The sequence below is a fragment of the Pteropus alecto genome, unplaced genomic scaffold (assembly GCF_000325575.1).
Source record: "Pteropus alecto unplaced genomic scaffold, ASM32557v1 scaffold3, whole genome shotgun sequence".
In the NCBI taxonomy this organism is placed as follows: domain Eukaryota; kingdom Metazoa; phylum Chordata; class Mammalia; order Chiroptera; family Pteropodidae; genus Pteropus; species Pteropus alecto.
This window is the reverse complement of record NW_006442484.1, coordinates 42,702,818-42,725,519: the sequence shown is the minus strand read 5'-3', so window position 1 is coordinate 42,725,519 and position 22,702 is coordinate 42,702,818. Positions and strand designations below refer to the sequence as shown.

Here is a 22,702-nt window from a genome sequence, read left to right as displayed (position 1 = left end):
ACATATAAATAACAAAGGGGAAAACATTAACCTTATAGTGTAGAAACCCTGGCAGACACCTCTAAACTAAGTGATCCAAGTTAACTTCACCAACAAGTTATTATCTGTCTCATTTTCTTGATATCAAGGACTTTCTGATATGATACACTGAGGACACAGAAAACTTCTGTCATAGTACTGCAAAAATATGTATTATATAAATTTAATCATGAAGAAACAAACTAACCCAAAACGAAGGTTTACAAAACTAGCCAAATGTCACAAGAAAAAAAGAAAGGGTAAGGAACTGTTTCAGATGAAGAGAGACTAAAAAGATCCAATGACTAAATGCAATATGTGATTCCAGATTGGATCCAAGATGGGGAAAAGTTGTTACAAAGAATCACTGAAAATCAACTGGCAAAATCTGAAATGTGGGCTGTATATTAGAAAATAGTACCAATTTCCTAAGTCTTGACGACCACTAATAAATGTCCTTATTTTTAGGAAATACATACTAAAGAATTTAGGAGAATTCTAGGAAGAATCGAGATATATCTGTAACTTACCCTCAAATGGTTCAACAGAAACATATCAATATATTTATATAAGAGAATGATTAAAGCAAATATAGCCAAATGTTAACAATTAGTGAATCTAGATAAATGCTATATCAAATACTATTCTTGCAAACTTGGAAGTTTTTCAAAATCAGAAGTTAGAGAAAAAGGTAACTATTCTAATGTTAATAAAGGTATAGAAAATTAAAGAATTGTACTGAATATCCCAGGACACATATTTAAAGTTGCTTTTAAAAATAAATTTCCCTTAACTGCTTATTTACTTATCAGCTAATAACAACTTGAGCTTTCCAGCTTTAGGCGAGTGTATTAGAAGTGTACTAGTAAGAGTGTACTAGAAAAGTATAGCAAAGTGATAGGAAGAAAAAAGTAGTAGTTAGGAATATGGGCTCTGCAGTCAGATTGCCTGAACCTAATCTTCTGCCATTCATATGTCCTTTGGCAACCATCCAATTCCACCAATGTGCAGTTTAACAAATACCATTGCTAAGACTGTGGTGAGAATTAAATGAGATACTGCATCTATAGCGCTAAAGGAATGATAGTAAATTGGTGTCTCAATGTCAAAAATGCCATTCTAACATATATTTTAAAATAAATAACATGAAAAACAAGAGTAAAGAAAATAAAGTGATTTCTAACTCTTAAAAAAAAAAAAAATTTTTTTTGCCATACTAATCTGACAAATATATTACTAAGTTACTTACTCATCCCCAAAGAGTTGATGGGTATATTCAGGAAAGAAAGTCCTAATGTCATTCTCAAGATCTTCAGGAAAACGAACTGTTTAAAAGAATAAAAAATGTAGAAATATTAAAGATATTAAAGGTAACCGATATTTCTATTTCAAGAATGTCACTATACTAGAATACAGACAATATTTTTCTTATATAAAATGTCACTTTTTCATTATGATTTATACTGGATTCTCGACAAATGAACAATGAATATTAAAATATTACTTTGAGTGAGTTTTTATTTTTCTGTATGTTTATACACAATGCAAACAGTAAAAGAAAACAAAACCAAAAACACTTCGATATAAAAGCTAGAGCATCAAAGAAACAAAAACGGAATGCTCCAGGAAATATTCTGAGAACAAGAATAATCTGAGTTTGATAAACCCCATGTCCTCACATTATTCTTTATGACTGCAAGATAATATTTGTTGTTCCTAAGGTTTTTTGTGCTATTAAAAGTAATGCTGCAAGACATCCTTATATACATGGCTTGCTGTAATTTTACAAATACACACAAGGTAAATTCCTGGCAGTAGAAATTCTTAGTAAAAGCACTGAAATATTTTTATAAGTACTGCTTATGTACCCTCTAAAAATACCATAACAGTTTACATACCCACCAGCAGCTATTTAAACTCCTTTGTTTCACACATTCTTGACAATACTCTATACCCTCAACTTTAATTTCTACCAACTCAAAATGGAAATGGGTATCCTGTTGTTATTTTTCTTTGCATGTATTGTGAGCATTGGGACATTTTCCCACTATCATTTATCTTATGAAGAAAAACTTTTCCAAAAAAAAAAAATTAAGCAATTGAAGGATGAAAAAAGATAAGTTGCAGATGAATAATTTCTAACACTGTCCTCACAGAGCAGGTCACTTGTAGGTTACCAAAGTATCATCTAGCAGATTACTGATTTATAGAAGGAAAGATAACTGCCCATTGTAGAGATCTGGCAGTCACCACCTTTCCAAGAGATCTTAGAATCACTCATTGTTGGACAGACCAATATCATGTGCCTTCTGATTCAACGCAATATAACGTATACAGCATCATCTATCAAGTTTTCTTACCAAAAAAAATTTATCCTAAATCTAATCCAGCTTTATACCTTCCAATTTATAAAAAGTATAGAGGGTAGGGGAACAAGTTACATACTACTAGAAGGAAATTAAAAAATCTAGAATGTAGATTTATCTAATTTGTCTTTCTATACAATGACTACTCTTCCAAATAAATCAATGGCATGGGGGTTAAAATTTCATGTTGGGGAAGAGAGACTGTTCTGGATAAAAAGAGATTAAAGAAACACTACAACCAAATACAATGCATGATCTTGGACTGGATTCTGGTTTAAGTAATTTTTTAAAGAAGTTATTGAAGACTTTCCAGGTCAACCAGAGAAATCAGAAAATTACATGATATCAAGGAATTACCATTAATTTTCTTAGGTGAGATAATGGTATTATGCTGTAGGTATAAAAATTTTAAAAAAGGGATTGTAAGCTGACAAGGTCCTTGCAATCTGTGAGGTCAACCAAGGGTTGCCTCACCTAAAAAAAAAAGAAAGAAAAAAAAAAAGAAATCACGAGAAACTCCTTAAAACCAATGCTATATACTTTTAAAAGGATTCGTTTAATATCCAATAAGTGAAGTTTTTATATTAGTCGTTATATTACAAATGAAAATTTGTTCACTGTACACCTTTGACCACACTGGGCATATTTCTAAAATGTTGTCCAAAAGCTCCTGGGATTTCATTCATTGAGAAGATATCAAGGGCTATGACAGAGATTAGAATGAAAGTTATCTCCTCAAAAGAAGGCTTTTAAGGTAAAAAGGCCTAGGCCTAGACCAAAGGAACAAACAGTTGGTGCTAGGGGCACAAAGAATAGAAGTTAGTCCTTTTAATAAATAAGAGACAAATGTGAGTTTCTATTCTCAAAAAAATTTTTTTCTAATATTTATGCAAGTATAGTAATTACTATGAAAGAAATAAAACCAAATCTCTAAATTTGCCTATTCAGGGCATTTCACCTAAATGAAATCATACAATATGTGGCTTTTTGTGTCTGTCTTCTTTTACTTACTGTATTCTCAAAGGTTGTACCAAGTACTAGTAGCTCATTCCTTTTTGTGGCTGAATAATAGTCTACTGCATGGATATACCACATTTGCTTATCCATTCATCAGTTAGTAAACATTGGAGATGTTTCCACATTGGTGCTATTTTGAATAATGTGCTATTAACATTTGTGTACTGCAAGTTTTTGTGTAAACAATGTTGTATGCCGATACTGTATATGCTTTTCAGGAGCAGGTGTACACAAAGTAATATGTTATTAACAATATTATTAGTTGTCACTTGAACGTTTACTGTGAGCCAGGCAATTTGCTAAAAATTTTATAAAAACTGTTCTAGTTAATCTTCACAAGAGCAATAAAACGTCTATGTTATATATGAATACAAAAAGGACTAATTTGCTCAAGGTTACAAAGTTGGTAAGTAGTGGGTTTAAGGCTGAATCAATCTGACATATATATACATACATGAGAACATGTACAAAGAACTTTCTCCTGGATATAACAAACATTAAACATTTTTAAGTCTTTACAATAAAGTTACGTCAGTAAAGATAGCAAGCAAGGTACCCAAATGTCAAGCAAAAGAATAAACTATATAAACATGAAATGATTTATATAATCATTAAACATTGCGTTGAGAAATATTGGGTGACAGAAAATGTTCACAGTGCAGTTAAGTGAACAGAACATGACATCATGACCACAATTTTACACAAGAGAAATAATATACATATATACTAGAAAAACTAGAAAGAAATATCCCAAATTACAATTCTGTATTATAATTATTTCTGTAGTACTTATTTTGGGTGGTGGAATTATGAGTACTTTAAATTTCTTCTATTCTTCTGCACATTCCAAAATTCCTGCAAAATATGTAATATTTCCAAAGAGAAATATATGATATAAAAATCTGAAATAATTTTAAATAAGCACTAAAAATTTTCTTTCCAGGAAAATGTATGTCACTCACATTTTTGGAGAAAAATGAAAGATCAGGACTTGGAATATTAAATAGCACCTTATTGCCAACATAGAGCATAGGACCTGCAATGAATCTGCTTTCTGGATATATGCCTATTGTTTCTACTCCTATATGTAATTCCTGTATCTCCTAGTTCTCTGAATCACTTCTGTATATTTGGAGGAAAGATGCATAAAAGATACATTCTACATATGTCTTGTTAGCCAAAAAGAAAATTAAGAAATCACTGAATCACATTAATTTAATCAATTTTAAAGTTTGTTGAATGAATACTTAAGCAATTAACATATGTACTACCCAATGACAGGTGCTCAGAATGCAGATATAAATGGGTTCCAGCTCTCAAGCAGCTTCAGAGATGCCATGATATATTCCTCATGGTATCTAATTGTATTTTGGACTATATCCAAGTTTATTCATAATCCTGTGTTCTTTAAATAACCGAAACCTTAGTGTTTTGGCCAACATATATTTTCCTGACCATGCTAAACTGAAAAATAAGGTTAATTATATTATTCTAAAATGCAAGGGTAAAGACAGGGCCCAGTGTGTTCCTGGCAACATCCCCATCAGCACCACCAGCCTGCAACATTAGAGGTCTTAACATTATAACATTCCTTAGACATTATCATAATTCCATCACATTCTTTATTTCAGTCAACTTTAGTCAAGTTCCTAGGTTATTCTTTATTACCTGGATACTCATCCCACACAGTAGCGTAAAACTACTAATATAAATGCCATTTCCCATTCCTCCCCAACCAACTCCCTGTGACCACTGTGAAACTTACAGGTCAATAATCACCAAAATTCTCCATACCCCCAACCTCTTCCTTAAATGTTCTATATCTTCTTGCTCTAATGAACAGCTCATGGATAAACATGGCTGTCTCCCAACATACTGTTATTTCTCCCATGCTTAAGAGACTCTTGTTGCAATATTCATATCTAACAGAGTAGATGTCAATATAAGTCAAGATGAAGAACTAAAGAAGGGAATGAGATAGAGATCCCTTTATTACCAGAGATAAAGAAGGAACATTCTATATTGATAAAAGGGGTCAATTTATCAAGACAACACAAGTCTAAATTTGTATGTACCTAATACATGAAGCCAAAATTAACTGACGAAATAGACAAATCCACATTATAGTTGGGAGAATAAGCAGATAGAAATCAGCAAAAATTTAGAAGACTTGAACAATACTATTAAGCCTGTTGACACTTATAGAACCCTATATAAAACTGCATAATATAAATAATTTTCCAGTGCACCTAGGACAGTCACCAAAACAGACAATATACACTGGGCTATAAAACAATTCTTAATAAATTTAAAAGAACTGAAATAATCTGATCTTGATGGAATTAAGTCAGAAATTAACAACAATACGATAGCTAACAAAGCCTCAAATATTTGGAAATTAAGCAGTGTTTTTCTGTATAACCCAGAGGTCAAAGAAGAAAACATAGGGGGATTAGAAAATATTTTCAATTGTGTAATAAAAATACAACATAACAGAATTAGTGGGATGCAACTGAATCAGTACTTTTATAATTTTACTGCTAGTATTAGAAAAGGAAAGTTTAAAATCAATTACATAAGCATCTACCATAAGGGAGGTTTTTAAAAATAGCAAATAAAACTAATAAAGGAAATTATAAAAATTACTGGGAAATAAAGAATAGACAAACAACAGAGAAAAGCAATTACTGAAAAGATCAATAAGATAAACTCACAGGCAGAGTAATCAAGGGAAAAAAAAGAGCGAAAAACACAAATTACCAACATTTCCAAGAAGGGAATAATGAACAACATAGCTCCAAGAAAGTTAGATGAAATGGACGATGTCCTTAAAAGACAAAAGTTACCAAAACTGACACAAGAAGAAACAGAAAATCAGAATAGTACTAAATCTATTAGATTTACAGTTAAAAATGTTCTACAAAGAATACTCAAAGCACACAAAGCTTTACTAGTAAATTCTATCGAACATTTAAAGAATACCAGTATTATGCAAACTCTTTCAAAAAATGGAGAAGAGACAGTTCCCAACTCATTTTATAAGTCCAACAAAACCCCAATACTAAACTAGAACTAAGATATACATGAAAAGAAACCACTCATAAACAAAGATGCAACAATTCTTAACAAAATATTACCAGGCAGAATCTCAAAATGTTGGAAAATAATACATTGGTATGTAACAGCGATTTAATACTTAAAAATCCATCAATGTAATTCACCACATTAACAGAATTAGAAAAATTATACGATCATCTCAATGGACTGAGAAAAAGGATTAGGCAGACTACAAAACTCATTCATGATAAAAATTCTTACCAAACTAGGAACAGAAAGAAACTACTTCAACCTGAAAAAGGGTACATATGAAATATCTACAACATCACGCTTAACTGTGAAAGGTTCAGTATTTTCCTGTTTCAACTGGGAATAGGCAAAGAGGTCCGTTCCACCACTTCCATTCAGCATTCTAATAGAGGTCCTATGCAGTGCAATCAGGCAAGAAAATGAAATTTAGGACATAAAGACTAAAAAGAACTAAAACTGACTTCATTAATAGGTGCTATGATTGTGTATGTAGATAATCCTAAGGAATCTACATGTAAAAAATGATTATAAGTGACTTTAGCAAGATTGCAGGGTACAAGACAATTACATGCACTGCAATTACACATTTACACACACAAAAAAAATTAGAAAAATACATTTTAAAACCATACCACTTTCAACAGCATTGAAAACAAAATACATAGATATATTCAGAGATAAATTTTTTAAAATATGTGCAAGACTGAAAACTTAAAACACTTTTAGAAGAACTAAATATGTCATGTTCATAGATTGAAAGGTTCAATATTAAGATAACAATTCTCCTCACATTTATAATTCAGTATAATTTCAATTAAAATCCCATAACTTTTTTCATAGAAATTAACAACCTGATTTGAAAATGTATATGAAAATGAAAAGTCAAGAATAGAGCAAAGACAGAGGACTCAGAGTGTCTGGTTTCAAGACCCACTAAAGTTACACTAATCATGACAGTATAATATTGGTAGAAGTAAAGACAGATCAATGGATGAAAACAGAATCCAGATACATAGCTACACTAATAAAGTAAATTTTTTTGTCAAAGGCACCAAAGCATTCAAACAAATCATAGTACTGGAACAAATGAATGTCCATACAGAACAAAGTGTGACTCCATTCCTCATACTATATACAAAAATCATTTGAGATGAATCATAGATTTAATTGTAAAACTACATGACTTTCGGAACAGAGAATATCTTCGTATTTCCCTGAGATAGGCAAAGAATTTAGGCAGGAATCAGGAAACACTAACAAATGAAAAAAAATTAGTAAATTGGACTTCGACAATATAAAAACTTATCAGAAGACACTGTTTAGAATATGAATAGGCAAGTCACAGACTGAGAGGAAAATATGCACAAAACATTTATCTGCACAAAAGATTCACATCCAGAAAATATAACGAACACCTACAACACAATAACAAAAAGACACTAACCAGTTAAAAATGGGCAAAATATTTGAACAGGCAATTCGCAAAAGGAGATATATAAATGGTCAATAAACACATTAAAAAATGCTTAATGACATTAGTCATCAGGTAAAGGCAGGTTAAAATTACAATGATATACCACTACATACCCACTAGAATGCCTAAAATTAAGAAAATTGACTCCAAATGTTCATGAAGACGTGGACTAATTGGAATTCTAATAAATATCTAGTGCAAGCATAAAAGAAATCAGTCTGGCAAGTATCTTATAAAGCTAAACATAAAGTTACCCTATGACCTAGCAAATCCACTTCTAGAAATTTATCCAAAATAAAATTACATGTCCTCAAAAAGACTTGGACAATAACATTCTTAGCAGTTATTTGCAATAGCCCCAAACTAAAAGTAATCAAAATGTTTCTGAATTGGTGAATAGTGATATATCCAACAAAATAGTATTCAGCAATAAAAAAGGAATGTACTGATATAGGCAACAAAAAGATGTACCTCAAAGACATGCAGAATGAACTAAGCCAGTCACAGAGTATATATGTGTAACTACATTTACATAAAGTTCTAAAACAGGCAGAACTAATTTTGGTGAAAGAAATCACAACAGCAATCACCTTGTGGGAAGCAGGGATTGAACAGGAAGGATCAAAGTTCTGTCCACTGAGAAGGCCTGATCTCACTAATGTTAGAGCAAAAGCAATGAGCTCACCAGCTCACCTAGCAGATCTTAGCTTCAAAATACCATTTTCCAGTAAAAGAAACCAGGCTCCTTAGAGAAATGGCTGTTTCCAGAGCTGTGGCAGAGATAACAGATGAGCCTGGAACACTTTGTTCCAGAAAGTAATCAAAGTATTAAGTAATTGAATAATGAGGACACGTAAAGAAGAAGCCAGCTTAAAGTAGGCTCTCACTAGCCAAGTTAGGGATGAGTACCAAAATAAATGATAGTAACAGGTTATAATCCAGTAAATAAAATATAAAATATATGAAAAATCTTCAAGTATAATGTCAAACTGGTAAGAGTGCAATGAGATGTGCACACTTCTGCGATATTCCTGACAAAGATGTATAACCTGAAATAAACCATGAGCAAACACATGAGACAAACCCAAATTGAGAGACACTGTACAAAATAAAGTCTGTAATCTTCACAAGTGTCCAGGTCATCAAAGCCAAAAAAAAAGACAATTATTCCAGTCTGAAGGAGACAAAAGAGACAAACCAAATGTAAGCCCTGATTCTAAACTGGATTGCTTTGCTATAAAAGGTATTTTGGGACAACTGGGGAAACTTGAATGGAATTTGGATGGTGATAATGTACTGATATTAATTTCCTAATTTTGATGGTTAAATTCTGGTTATATTGGATAATGTTCTTGTTTATTAGAAATATACACTAAAGTATTTGTGGTGATGGTGCATCAAATCGGCGATTTATTTTCAAATAGTTCAGGGGAAAAAAGGTCTTTGTATTTATAGTTCCAACTTTTCTGTAAGTTTGCAATTGTTTCAAAAACAAAACAAAAAGGAATGTAACCCAGCAGATCTGCTGCATGTCTCAACCTACCTAAATAAGTTTTAAGTTAAAATTTTGAAAAGCAGCTATTTTTGGGGGGACCCACAAACCTCAATGAATCATACACTTCGTACATGTCCATTTCACTTTATGTAAATCGTATGTCACTTTTTAAAAAATTAAAATGTTATCTAACTTTACCTCATCTCTTCTTCTAGCTACCTTGTTTCTCAATTCCACTTTACAGCAAAACTCTTCAAAAACAGTCTATACTCCATTTCTCTATTCTCCTTTTAATTAACTACTATAAAGTAGATCCTATAACCCCAACACTTATTCACAATAGCTAAGAGGTAGAAGAACCCCAAATATCCATCAACAATAAATGGATAAATAAAAGACAGTAAACTACTATAAAGTAGATCCTATAACCCCAACACTTCTCTTGAAAAAATATATCATCAAATAACCATATTCTAGTAGTCCTTGTTACTAGAACTACCAGCAACATTTGACCAATTACTTCCTCCTTCTTTGAATACTTTCCTCATTTGGCTTCCAGATACTTCATCCTCCCAAGCTATCTTCTTCGGTCATGATGGCTTCCTTAATGTTCCCTGAACATGTCCAGCATACTCAGCCTGGTACACTCTTCCTTGAGCTATCTACATGGCTTACAGATTCACTTTTTAGTGTCTACTCAAATGTCACCTTAGCAGTAGGACATGATCGCCCTATATTTTTGCCATAACATATATCACAATTTCTCATGTGTTTGTCTGTTTTTCATAGTCAGAAAGTAAGTTCTATGAAGAGAGGGCTATTTGTATGCTGTTCTATTTCCAGTGCCCAAGTGTCTACCACATAGGACAGCTAAATAAGTGCTGAAAAAACTTAAAATATAAAGATTATCTCAGTAGAAGTAATACATACTGTATCTACAAAATAGCTTATATGGCTTTTTAGAAGAATTTAAAACTGAACACAAGAGAGGAGTAAGGGCAAATAAAACACACTGCATAAGAAAAGATAGGAATGAGAAAGTACAAGGAAACAACACAAAAGTAAGATGACAAAAGCAACAATAAATATAAAGGAGATAAATTGACTAGGTAAAAAAATTATACCATCAAATCTAAATATGTTGTCAATAAAAGATACACCTAAAAGGAATGAAAGTTAAAAGAAATGGAAGGGTAAAAAACGTTATCATGCACACCACAAAACCTGAAAATGCGATCTAAATTTTATTAAGGCAAAAAAAAAAAAGCATTAAATGGCAGAAGAGGAACGCTTCATTACGATTAAGGTGAATTCCTTCAAGTTTCAGAGGAACAGATAAATCTATTTACCTAAATCTATAGGTCAATCTAAAACTGGTGAGGGTGAGAGTAGTAAAACGAGAAGGCCATGAGAAGTCATAAAGAATACAAAAAAGCTGACCACCTCCCATAAAAAGAAAGCACAAAGAAGAAACAGACCAATCCCATTTATAAATGATAATATGTAAAAATACTTAAATAACATAAAAGTTTTCATTGATAGGTTAAAATATATCAAGGTATTCACTTTAGAAATGCAAGTATGGTTCAAAATCTAAAGATCTAATAATAAAATCTACTAAATATTATCTACTATAGATATCGTATATAACAGTATAATCAAAATTATTTCCATGGAAACCAAAGTACCACATGATAAACTCTAATATGCATGTTTGAATAAAAACTCTGCAAAACAAAATAAAACACTCTTCAATGTGATAAGCCAAGATCACGTTTAGAGAAGGACTACTAGAACTATTCTTGTTAAATCAAGAAATGACTGCTATCATTTTTTAACCCTGTTCTGAAAGTGCTAGCCAATGTGAAGAGAACAAAATAAAAAGCATATATATTGAAAAGAAAGTAAATTTACTAAAATATTCAGATGCTATAATTGCATGCCTGAGAAAAAGAAAATAGATAAGGGGTCAAATATATGGAGACAGAAGGAAATTTAACTTTGGGTGGTGAACACAATGCAATATACATGTGCATATTATTTGTAACTTGAAACCTATGTAATTTTAACAACCAATGTCACCACAATAAATTTAATAATAATAAAAAAGAAAATCAGCTGAAATCACTCCCCCAAACAGTAAGAGACTCCAGTAAGAGAATCATCAGTTTTTAAAATATATTAAAAACTATATGTAAATAAAATATATTAAAAAATAGCAAAACAACCCAATTAAAAAATAAGGCAAAGGAATACGAACAGTCACGTCTACAAAGAAGATATACAAATGGCTAACAAACACATGAAAAGATGCTCAACATCATTTGTCATTTAGGGAAATGCAAACCAGAACCACAATAAGATAAATAAAATGTTTTAACTTCTACATAACAAACTCACCAAAGTCAAAACTATGAAATAAATATTTACAACATATGACAAAAAAGGGCTGATTTTCTTAGAATATAAAGGATATACTTTTCTTAGAAAAATCAATTTTAATTATCAAATCAAAAGATGGTTAAAAACACAGTTTAAAAAAAAAAGCCCAGAAAATAACAATGTTGTGGAGAAACTGAAATCTTCGTGTATTGTTGGTGGAAATGCAAAAGGAAGCAGCCACTATGGAAAACAGTATGAAGATTCCTCAAAAAATTAAGATTAGTCTACAGTCATGCTACCCGGAACAAGCCTGATCCTGTCTGATCTCAGATGCTAAGCAGGGTCAAGCCTGGTTAGTACTTGGATGGGAGACCACCTAGGAAGATCAGGTGCTGTAGGCATAAAAAATAAAAAATAAGGAATTGTAAGGGGACAAGGTCCTTGCAATCTGTGAGGTCAACCAAGGGTTGCCTAGCCTAAAAATGCTCCTTTTAATTAACTACTATAAAGTAGATCCTATAACCCCAACACTTATTCACAATAGCTAAGAGGTAGAAGAACCCCAAATATCCATCAACAATAAATGGATAAATAAAAGACAGTATATACATATACAATGGAATATTATTCAGCCTTAAAAGGAAATCTTGTCACGTGCTACAAAATGGATGAACTTTGAGGACATCATGCTAAATAAGCCAGTCACAAAAAAACAAATATGATTCTACTCATATGAGGTATCAACAGTAGTCAAATTCTACAAAGTAAAATAGTGGCTGCCAGAGGTTGGAGGGAAAGGAAATAAGGAGTTGTTAATGGGTATACAGCTTCAATTTTGCAAAAAGAAAAAGTTCTGAAGATCCTGTTGCACAACAATGTGAATATAATAATCAACACTATTGAATTATACACTTAAAAATGGTAAAGATGGTAAATTTTATGTTATGTACTTTTCACTAGAATTTCTTTTAAAAGTCTGTTGTGGGGAAAATGCAGTCAATAAGACATAAATATGGCCAAAAGGAATGCAGTCGATAAGACATAAATATGGCCAAAAGTCTGTTGTGGGGAGAATGCAGTCAATAAGACATAAATATGGCCAAAAGGAAGAAAGAAAAGCTGCTGAATCTAATAGACAAAATACAAATTAAAACAAGAAACCATATTTCACCCATCAGAAGGGAAGGGCAGGATGCTTTTTTTTTTTTTAAATAATATTAAACACTGACCAGGGTAGAGTTAAAAAGAATATCTCATAAAATTCTGGTGTAAGCATAGGTACTTTTTTGGAAGGTAATTTGTCAATAGCTACTAAAATATATGCTCACATTCCTTGGATTTGGCACAGTGGTTTTCAAACAGGAGCAATTTTACTCATTATCCTTGGGGATACTGGTAATGTCACAAGACATTTTTGGTTGTTGCAAATGGAGAATAATGTTACTGTCATCTAGTAAGTGGAGACTAGGGATGCTGGTAAACATCCTACAATGCATAGAATAACAAAGAACTACCTAACCCAAAGAATTATCTAACCCAAAAAGTCAATAGTACCGAAGTTGAGAAACTCTGATCCAGCATTTCAAATTCTAGTCACACATTCCATCGAACACTCATACAAGTGGATTAAATAAACACAAGAATATTTATTAGAGAATTATTTTTAATAGCAAGGGAGAAGCAATCCCCCAAAAGGAAATACTTAAATAAGTTATGATATAGTCATAGAGTATTATGTAACTGAAAGAATAAGGTCGATCCCTACGTAGTTACAGAGAATGACATTTAAGACATTGTTAAGCTCAACAACAAAACAGCCTAACAACAGGATCCTGGTTTTAGAAAAATAATGTCTGTACAAGGAATAAAATGTCTGCACAAGGATTTGTGAAAAAATAATTAAACTGCTTTATTGAAGTATAATTTATATACCATGAAATTCACTTACTTAAGAGTATAATTCAATAATTTTTAAATTTAAAATTATGTAACCACTGCTATAGTCTAACTTTAAAATGTTCCATGGCCCCCAAAAGAAATCTCATGCTCATTTGAAGTCATTCTCCATTCTCACCCTCAGGCCCAGGCAACCAATAATCAATCTACTTTCTGTCTCTATGGATTTGGAATCATATGGAATACAAATGGAATCATACAGTATGTGGGGTTTTTTGGAGGGGGGAGGTGGTCTGGTTTCTTTCACTTAGACTGTTTCTGAGGTTCATCCATGTTGTAGCATTTCAACACCTTCATTCCTTTTTATTGTTAAATAGTATTCCATCATATAGATATACATACCATACTTTATCCGTTTACCAGTCGATGGATATCTGGGTTGTGACTAATGCTGCTATGAACACTCATGTATGAGTTTTTGTATGGACGTTTGTTTTTATTTCTCTTGGGTAGATACCTAGGAATAGAATTGCTGGGTCATATAATAAATTCATGTTTCTAACTTTTCAAGAACCTGCCAAATGGTTTTCCAAAGTAATTGTATCATTATGTTCCCATCAGCATTTTATGACTTTTTCACATCCTTATCAACACATTATTATTTTTAAAAGGAAAAAACTAAAGATAAATATATTTTTTAAGATAAATATTTTTAAGAGACTGAGATCACTTGTTCCTGTCACTTTTTGCCACACTGTACTTCCTGTATATAAACTCTGCCACCTCTCAAACACCTACCCACTCCATGACATAAATCAAGAATGAATAAAATCTGAATGTGTTCAATAAATGCAGAAACTATATTTACATAAACTACACTTATATAAAATTCTACTTCAAATTTAAAAAGACTATATATATACACACACACATACATATATATATACACATACACACACACACACACAGAGTACATACACAATAGCACTTAAAAATGGCACACATACCTAATTTTAGTTCAATTGCTGTATTGGTGTTACATTTGTATTCTGCCAGTTTCTTCTCCACTGCACTCTTATATTCAACCAAAAATTTCTCCATAGCACCAAATCCTAAGAGAAAAGGTTTTTAAAAGGTCAGGTTGGAAATGGTTTTAAACTATCAAACCAAAAATAGGGTTCTTATTAGTAGTGACATAAAGGTAAGATTTAAAGCATTTTAATAGATCATAAAAGTACAGGTTGTTCTGCATATACTCCTAAATAAATGTAGAGTATGAATGTCTCATTATAAAACAGACAAAACATCACTTCTGAGATTAAGACTTACAAGCTAGGCTTGCTTTACTTAAATGAGTAAACCTGAAAATTAACATGACAGACTACTGACATTTCTGAACACGTAATACTAATATAAATTACCTGCTAGGATTTATACCTATGTAGCCTTTTTTAAAGAAATGTAAAAAGAAAGCCACTGCTCCAAAGAAATAAAGTGAGAATGTCCCTTGATAATTACAATAGCAATTCATTTCTAATACTGAAAAAATTCTCCCATTTCTAATACTGAAAAAAGTACTTCCAGACCAACTATTAAAAAACATCAACTGATAATGCATAGATTATCTCAGAAAGGATACACAAGAAACTGGTAACCATGGTTACCTCAAGGACAAGAGAAGGAATGCGGACAGGGTTAGAAAGAGAAAATTTTCACTGTATTAAAGTTTTTTTTTTTTCCCTACTATCTGTGCATAAAATTACAAACTATTCCAGGACTACTGGAATAACCAAATTGTTTTACAACGTGACTAATCATCAATATATAACAAATAATTAACAATGGAAGAATCATTATTAAGAGGAACTTTCAAGCAAAGATAACGATCTGACAAATTACATAAAAATTAGTAAAAAAATTCAGGAGAAAAAGTCGTGAGCAGAAAATGGGTACAATCATACGACATAAACTTCAATAAGTGGTTAATACACACACACACACACACAAAATGAGGAAACAAGAGGGAATATAAATTATTCAGTCAGAATAATCCTGCATTCAAATCCAGTCATTTATTTACTAGCCTTTTTCCCATTTAGAAAAAATAAAAGTGCAGCTCGCAAAGGAATGCTACATTTTCTAGGATTTTACATTTTCAGTGATCCAACTACTAAAAATAGAATGCTATAAAAAGAATGTCTTTTGTTTTCAAAGATTATTGATATAGTAGAGCAATGGAAAAATAATAATAAAAGCAAGATATTTCATGACAAACTTTGGGTGTAAAGTTAGGACTGTAATTCACAAGTTATCTTGGGGCAAATGGGAAAAGGGCTAGATATGTGAACTAGAGCACATTACTTCTCTGATCCTAATCTATAAAACAGATAATACAACCCACTTCGAGGAATTATGTGTAATCTAAGCAACAAAACTTAACTTGTGAAATCATACATTAGCTTAATCCTCACAATTCCATAAAACAAGCAGATACTATATCAGCCCCATTTCATAGTTAAAATCTCAGGCTTAAAAAGAAGTTTATTTCTTTAAGGGCACCCAACTACTAAACGGTGGAACTGAGGTTTGAATTCAGGTGTAATTCTTACAATATGTACATCGTATGCAATGCATATGTCCCCCCTCTTTCACAGTACCAGTGTACCCCAAGATCCTACAGCTCTTCCTTATACATCTGTAAGAGTCTTGATATAGCCTGTCTATCTAGCACATCCATAAAAGTGTAATGAGACTACTATGAAGGCACCGGGAAAAGAGAAAAATAGAAACTGTCCATCATGTCAAAAGATATGCAATTGGGAAAAAAGAGTATATACTCACATCAAAACAGTCTTAATACACGTACAAAATTATAGCACTTATTACTTATTAAATGTAAACTGAAGACTCAACGAAGAGAGCAGGATAGAATGACCACAAGAGAATTATATCGTAGTTGACACACTCTAAAAGTTTAGATGAAGGAAGAATGTGAGAACTTTTTTCTCAAAAGAAATCTAAACAGATCCTAGGAATACTAAAATGTGAGAGATAAAGGACACGACTATGAAATCAGTAAAGATTCAAGTGAGAGCCCTCAAGTTCAGGGCAAGGCAGCAACGCGCTAGCTCTTAAATTGACGGTAGTGGAAGGTGGAGGAGATCGGGAAGAGGAGGAGGATCTGAGTATTAAAATCAGCTGGCGGGAACAGAAATAGACTAGTGTAGCTGAGGCTGTAGCGGGCAAAAGGAACGAGAAGAGAAACAGGCCTCAAAGCACCTGGCACCTTACAAACCCAAATCGCGATGCTTTTTCCCGGCCTCTTCGTCCCTCACGCAGGGGCCAAGTTCTTCGCTGAAGGCGCAGAACCCGGAGCAGTTGGGGGCGGGGGCACGAACCTCTGCTGACAAGGAGATGCGCTCAGAGCTCCGCACTTCCAGGTTGAAATAGGCCTTCTGGAACCGAGGCTAGAGGCCGAAAGTTTCAAGCGTGGACTGTCACCACCGTCTAGGCGTTCTTTCTCAAACCTGCCCGCCCCCTCCCCCTGGTAAACTTTTCCCGGGAACTTACCCGCCATTTCCGAGCTGTGAGCACCCGCGGCCGAGGAAGGACGAATCAACCCGCGCGCTCCCTGGCCGGAAGTGAGCGCACTGTCTCACGCATTTCCGCCGCCCACCAATGAGAGGAGGAGGTTCGAGGCGCGGAGTGGCGGAAGCAGCACAAGAGGCGGGGCTAACACCGCCGGGAATGCTCCGACCGTTGCCTAGGCACGGCGAGTGTTGTCAGCCGCTTTGCAGGCCCGAATTGGAGGCAGAGGCCGCAAAAAGGGTTCTTCTGATGTTGAGACGCTCCCTAACCGTGGGAGAGAGTTTCTTTGGGGGTGATTTGAATAATATAGATACCTTATGGCTGTTTTCCCCGATAGCGATGTTTTGGAGACTAATAGAAAAACTTTCTTCTTGGCCTGGATGGTAGATCTAAACACCTGAACCCTAGCTTGAAATGTGGGAATTGAGTTGCAGTTACAGGAGAAATTTTCACTTATTTGTTTCTATTTTTGCTGTATTTGCTAATTCTTGCTTAACATCGTTTTTCTTCTATGTTTTTTAACATACAATGCTATATCAATTTAGGTAGTCGGCTTTCACTCTTAAGGTTACTTGGCAACCAGTTAGTGCACCGAAATTGTTACTTAATACTTCCTGCGACCTGATCTGGTCCTACAGGTCTCAAGTCCTAACCTGAACCACATCACAGGATGTTACCTCTTTTGGGCCATTGAGCTTGTTGATATTTAGTAACTGTTGAAACTATTGTCCAGATGATAAGCTACTTTTTTGGTATCCACAAATATTCCTACAATGTTATCTATACACTAGAATGCCTTGTCTCAACAAATGTTGGTTAATAGGTTTTATAATGATGATGCTAGAGCTAAAATGGACCCTTGAGATTATAGTCCAGAACTAATACACCCCTTCATTTAAAGGATGAGGAAACTAAAGCCCAGAAAAGAGAAATTGTCCAAGTTCATGCTCAATATGCAGCCTACGCAAAAGTCCTGTTCTCCAGATAACACTAGTCTTTGTTCCACTACATGGGGATGGCCCTTTTGAAGATAAAAATCAAAAAAATTACTCAGAATACTCAGATTCTTTTCCTTTGGCCCTAAAGAAACACCAGAAATTATGACTATAATGTATGAAGAATAAAATGGAAACGAATGCTATTAATCAATGACATGGGTCAAAAAAAGGAAAACAATTTTTTATAATCCTTTGTTAAAATGGCAAGACTCACCATTTCTTTCCAAAAACACCTTATTTGTAGATCAGCCTATTGCTGACCAGCAATTATGATCCTTACAATAAGAAATCAAGGGAATTATTTTAAATGCAGCAAATCTGAAACAAATTAGTCCTGTGACTTGATGGTTAGTTGTAGGAAAAAAATACGATGAAACCTATACATGATAAATATGAATAAGTAAGATGAATACGAATAAGAAATATGATGAAACCTGTACCTAGCATGTAATTAACATTTAGTATGACCAACTTGCAAAAAATTACATTTTACATTGTCCGTTGTCTTAGAACCGTTCGCACATATTTATTAAAATGTCACAGGATATATGTTTAGGTACAGTTTACCTAAAAGATAAAAGAATGACTTCTTTTAGAAAGGTAATAGTAAAATTGCCAAAAAGGAAAATGTATTTTTTTATGGGTTTTTCCACCTCTTTTTAAATTTATATTTTACCTTGTTCTAAAGGAGATTTAGGAAGTGAATGTTACCACTATGGAATAAAATATCTACAAAAAGGAATATGCTGTCCTGGTATTTTTGGAAGAGGCAGCATAGTGGTGTGGAAAGTTCAAGCCCTACTAGATTTAGTTCTACTTCATGATTGTGTGACCCTGTTTCATCAATTAAGTGGAGATAATACCTTTCCAGTCACCACCTGGGTGTTGTGAAAATCAAATGGAACGATATTTATGAAAAAGGTTTGTAAAGTGTAAAATTCTATGTTAATATGAGGTGGTATTAGTGTGATAATATTTATTCTAGAATACGTCTGGGAAAGGCATTTTTCTTCAGAGAAAAAGACCATATTACACTATTAGGAATGAACGGGCAACCATGTTTGCTGCAGGTTCAAGAGCATAGAGGCTAGTAAATTTTGCCATCCTGTCTTTAAACTTCCAGAATGAATTTAAAAAAACAACAACAACAAAAACATGGCATTAAAAGTATGGTCATTAGAAAGTAAAAGTAGGAAAGCTGAGATCTAAAAGATGTAGGTAGTTGATGTGTCTTTATTTCAAAATACATACACATAACAATAGTTAACTCATTTGTTTAGCTCATAGTGCTAATAGTATAGGGATGAGACATGAGTTTCAGTTCCTAGAACAGTTATCCAGAATCCCCTACCCACCCAGCTGGGTGACTTTCATATGGGATAAAAGACAGAAAATTAAAACAGACCAGCTCATCTTGAAACCTACTGTTAGAGGAATAACTTAAAGACACACATTAACAACAGTTTGCATTTTCTATTTTTTAACTCTCATACACTCTCCATAAGTGTATATACTAGCACTTTTTTTGAGAAGCAATTTAGCAATTACAACAAATTTAACAAATTTTTAAATTTATATATCTTTTGAGCTAGTAGTTTCACTTAGAAACATTTGTCCGACAAAACTATTTGCGCAAAAATGAAAAGATACATCAACAAAGATGTTCAATTAAGCATTAATTTTACTGGCAAATTGGAAATAGCCTAAACTTTCATCAAAAGGAGCTGATATGTACTGATTTGGGAAAATATCTACTATATAACAGGTTAAAAAAGAAATTACACAACATTATAAGGTTATTTTATTTGTATAAAAAAGTACGTTTTGATAGAAACATAGAAAGCATTTGAAAGCATACCTAACAAGTTTAACTGTGGCTGCCTATAAGAGAGGGAATTTGGAGATGGGGATTAATGAGGGACTTTTTTAAAAAAAATACTGTTTGCTTCTTTTAATGAGAATTTATTGGCCTCTTTCATAATTAGAAACATTGATCTTTTCGGAATTTTTTTAGACATGGTTGCTAACTCCTTACCCTCTTCTTTATATTCTATAAATTATGATACACAGAATCAAAGAGAAGCAGTTTAACTGAAAAAAAGAACAGTTAGTTGAAAATTAATATTTCTGATTTTGCATTCTGTCATTATTTATAAGCAAAGATTGGTTAGAATTAGGGAAGAGCACTATAATTGCTTATACTTGGTTTCAAAATGACCATCTAGTGATGCTTGCTTTACTTTTTGAAACAGTAGTTCATAAAGTAAAATTTAGCTTTATGATAGTGTTTCTTCTAAATTTTTTTATATATCAGAATTTTAAGGAATATGTATATAGTTTTTAACAAGCTAAACCAACTATTCGCTATGTAAATTTGTAAAATTAAAAGAATTCTTTCTGAAAATTTTGCTAGAAGGAATCCAGATTTTAAGTTGGTCACTAATCTCATCAACACAGGGATGTCAGAGAATACTTTTGCCAGTCTCTTAAATGAGCTAACAGGAAGAAAGGGTCATGCCAACTGGTACTGTATGATACAAAGAGAACTTGATTCATGAGGTAAAGAGGGTGTATCAGTAGGGTTAAGATGCATTTAGAGAATAAAAGGTTTACTTTTTATATCTTTCTTCAGTGAGCTGAAAGGGACCTCCACATTGTACTAATTCCCTGACAGGGAAACTCTGGATCTTTGCTTCTGTTGTCTTTTTTGTTCATAGATCTCCCTTCTGTGTGGAACACTGAAAAATGCAGTTCAAGCCCCAATATCTTCCTAGTTTTACCTGCCCTTTAAGAAATTCATGTATGGCAATCTCTTGTGCAGCAATCAATGTCCCCAACACAATGGACACACATGGTCCTATTAGCCAGCATATCATCATAGGATGATAATATTTAAAATGTTAGCCAATGCTAGTGCTCTTCATATAAGATGGGGCTGTTTTGGGAATGAGAATAATATAAAGTGTAGCTGTTATTGAATTTCCCTTCTGTAGGAGGCCATAAGGCTCAAGGCGATAATCATAACTTTCTTTTTCAACCCTTCATTGCATGTCCCCTTTTCCTTCTAAGCACCTTGACCAGGTCTAATTGTTTATCTGGTGCAGTGACTAAACCTTAACTCCCAAATGATCCGAATCCACTATAGACTTATCTTTGTTGGGTTGGCTATCTTATTGAGTTGCCTCAGTTGGGTTTCATAGTCATCTTTGTCTCATCGTATAGCAGCAACCTCATTTCCCCTTGATGATTGAGATTAACCACCACACGGCTATGGTGACTTTTTTTTTTCTGCCTTTAGTTCTAGAGCTTGAGGAGGTCATAATGGCCAGGGGACAGTCTCAGTTTCCAATTCGTCTGAACCTTGATGGTGTTTCCTGATGGATGCATTCCTCCCTTGGATATAGGATCTCAAAATCATAAGCTAAAGATCGTGAGGAAAGGAGGCAAAAATTTCTTCAGTGACCCATTTAATGGGGCCATTTTCATGTCTTCCTCTTGCTTCATGGATCTGTGTGTTCTGGATACAGGATATCCTCTTTTTATCTCCAATGTTCTGATATTTTATAATGCACCTTCATATTGAATGTTTTTCATTCATTGTTCTAGATACGTGGAAGACACCTTGAACTCAAAATTCATCTTTTGGATTTGGAAAATTCTCATATTTATTTCTTTGATAATTTTTCCCCACCATTTTAAATCTCCATTTTCTCTGGCACTCCTAGTAGTCAATTATTGAGCACCCTGGATTGGTTTTCTATATTAAATTTTTTTCCTTCCTTCATGTTTTGCTCTACATTCTCAGAGCTCTTTAACATTCTTATTACAATCCTTCTACTAATCTTTTTTATTACCATTTACTAGCTCTATAACTTAGGGAAAGTTGCTTAATGTTTCAGTCTTCATTTTCTCATCTATGAAATGGAGATAATAACATGAGATAACCCTACTTCACAGGGTTGTTTTGAGGATAGATTCATATAAAGTGCTTAGAATTTTGTCTGATACATAATATCAATAAAAAATAGTGAATATTAGCAATTCATCAATATCTTGTGAATTTGGTTACCTTAAGTGATCTTTGGGCCACTTACAAGATGATTTCTTACCTATAAAACTGATGATCAGATCCTGGACCTTGATGACTTCACCATATTAGGCCTTTGGGGGAAGACTTAACAGTTGGCCTTTGGCAATTATGCCTCTCTATCTCATTATGCCCTTCAAACTCAAGAATTTTGAAGTCCCATCTCCAGTTTTGCCTGTCTCTGTATCTGTGCTTACATGGCTATGTTTTCACCTTAATGTAATGTAAGAAAATCTTATTCTTAAAAAGTGAAGTAATGGGGAGAGGAAAGATGATATATACTTCTGAGGCAGA

General features: G+C 33.3%; 1 protein-coding gene and 1 pseudogene across 8 annotated transcripts in view; one reads left to right on the top strand and one right to left on the bottom strand.

The window, feature by feature from the left end:
* The window catches only part of HAT1 (histone acetyltransferase 1), a 43,363-nt gene extending 25,966 nt beyond the window's left edge, over positions 1-17,397 (bottom strand). Inside the window, exons 1-4 of one of the 8 annotated variants that reach the window (XM_025039421.1) lie at positions 17,306-17,389; positions 17,027-17,202; positions 14,743-14,847; positions 1,268-1,343 (exon numbers count right to left, since the gene is read on the bottom strand). In XM_025039421.1, the coding sequence (XP_024895189.1) occupies positions 1,268-1,343; positions 14,743-14,836 (170 nt within the window). In that variant the 5' untranslated portion in view covers positions 14,837-14,847; positions 17,027-17,202; positions 17,306-17,389. The other 7 variants (XM_025039420.1, XM_015596706.2, XM_006921189.2 and 4 more) reach the window with 7 other exon arrangements.
* On the top strand, positions 12,122-12,240 carry LOC112470584 (annotated as a pseudogene).
* Positions 17,398-22,702: the final 5,305 nt, after the last annotated feature.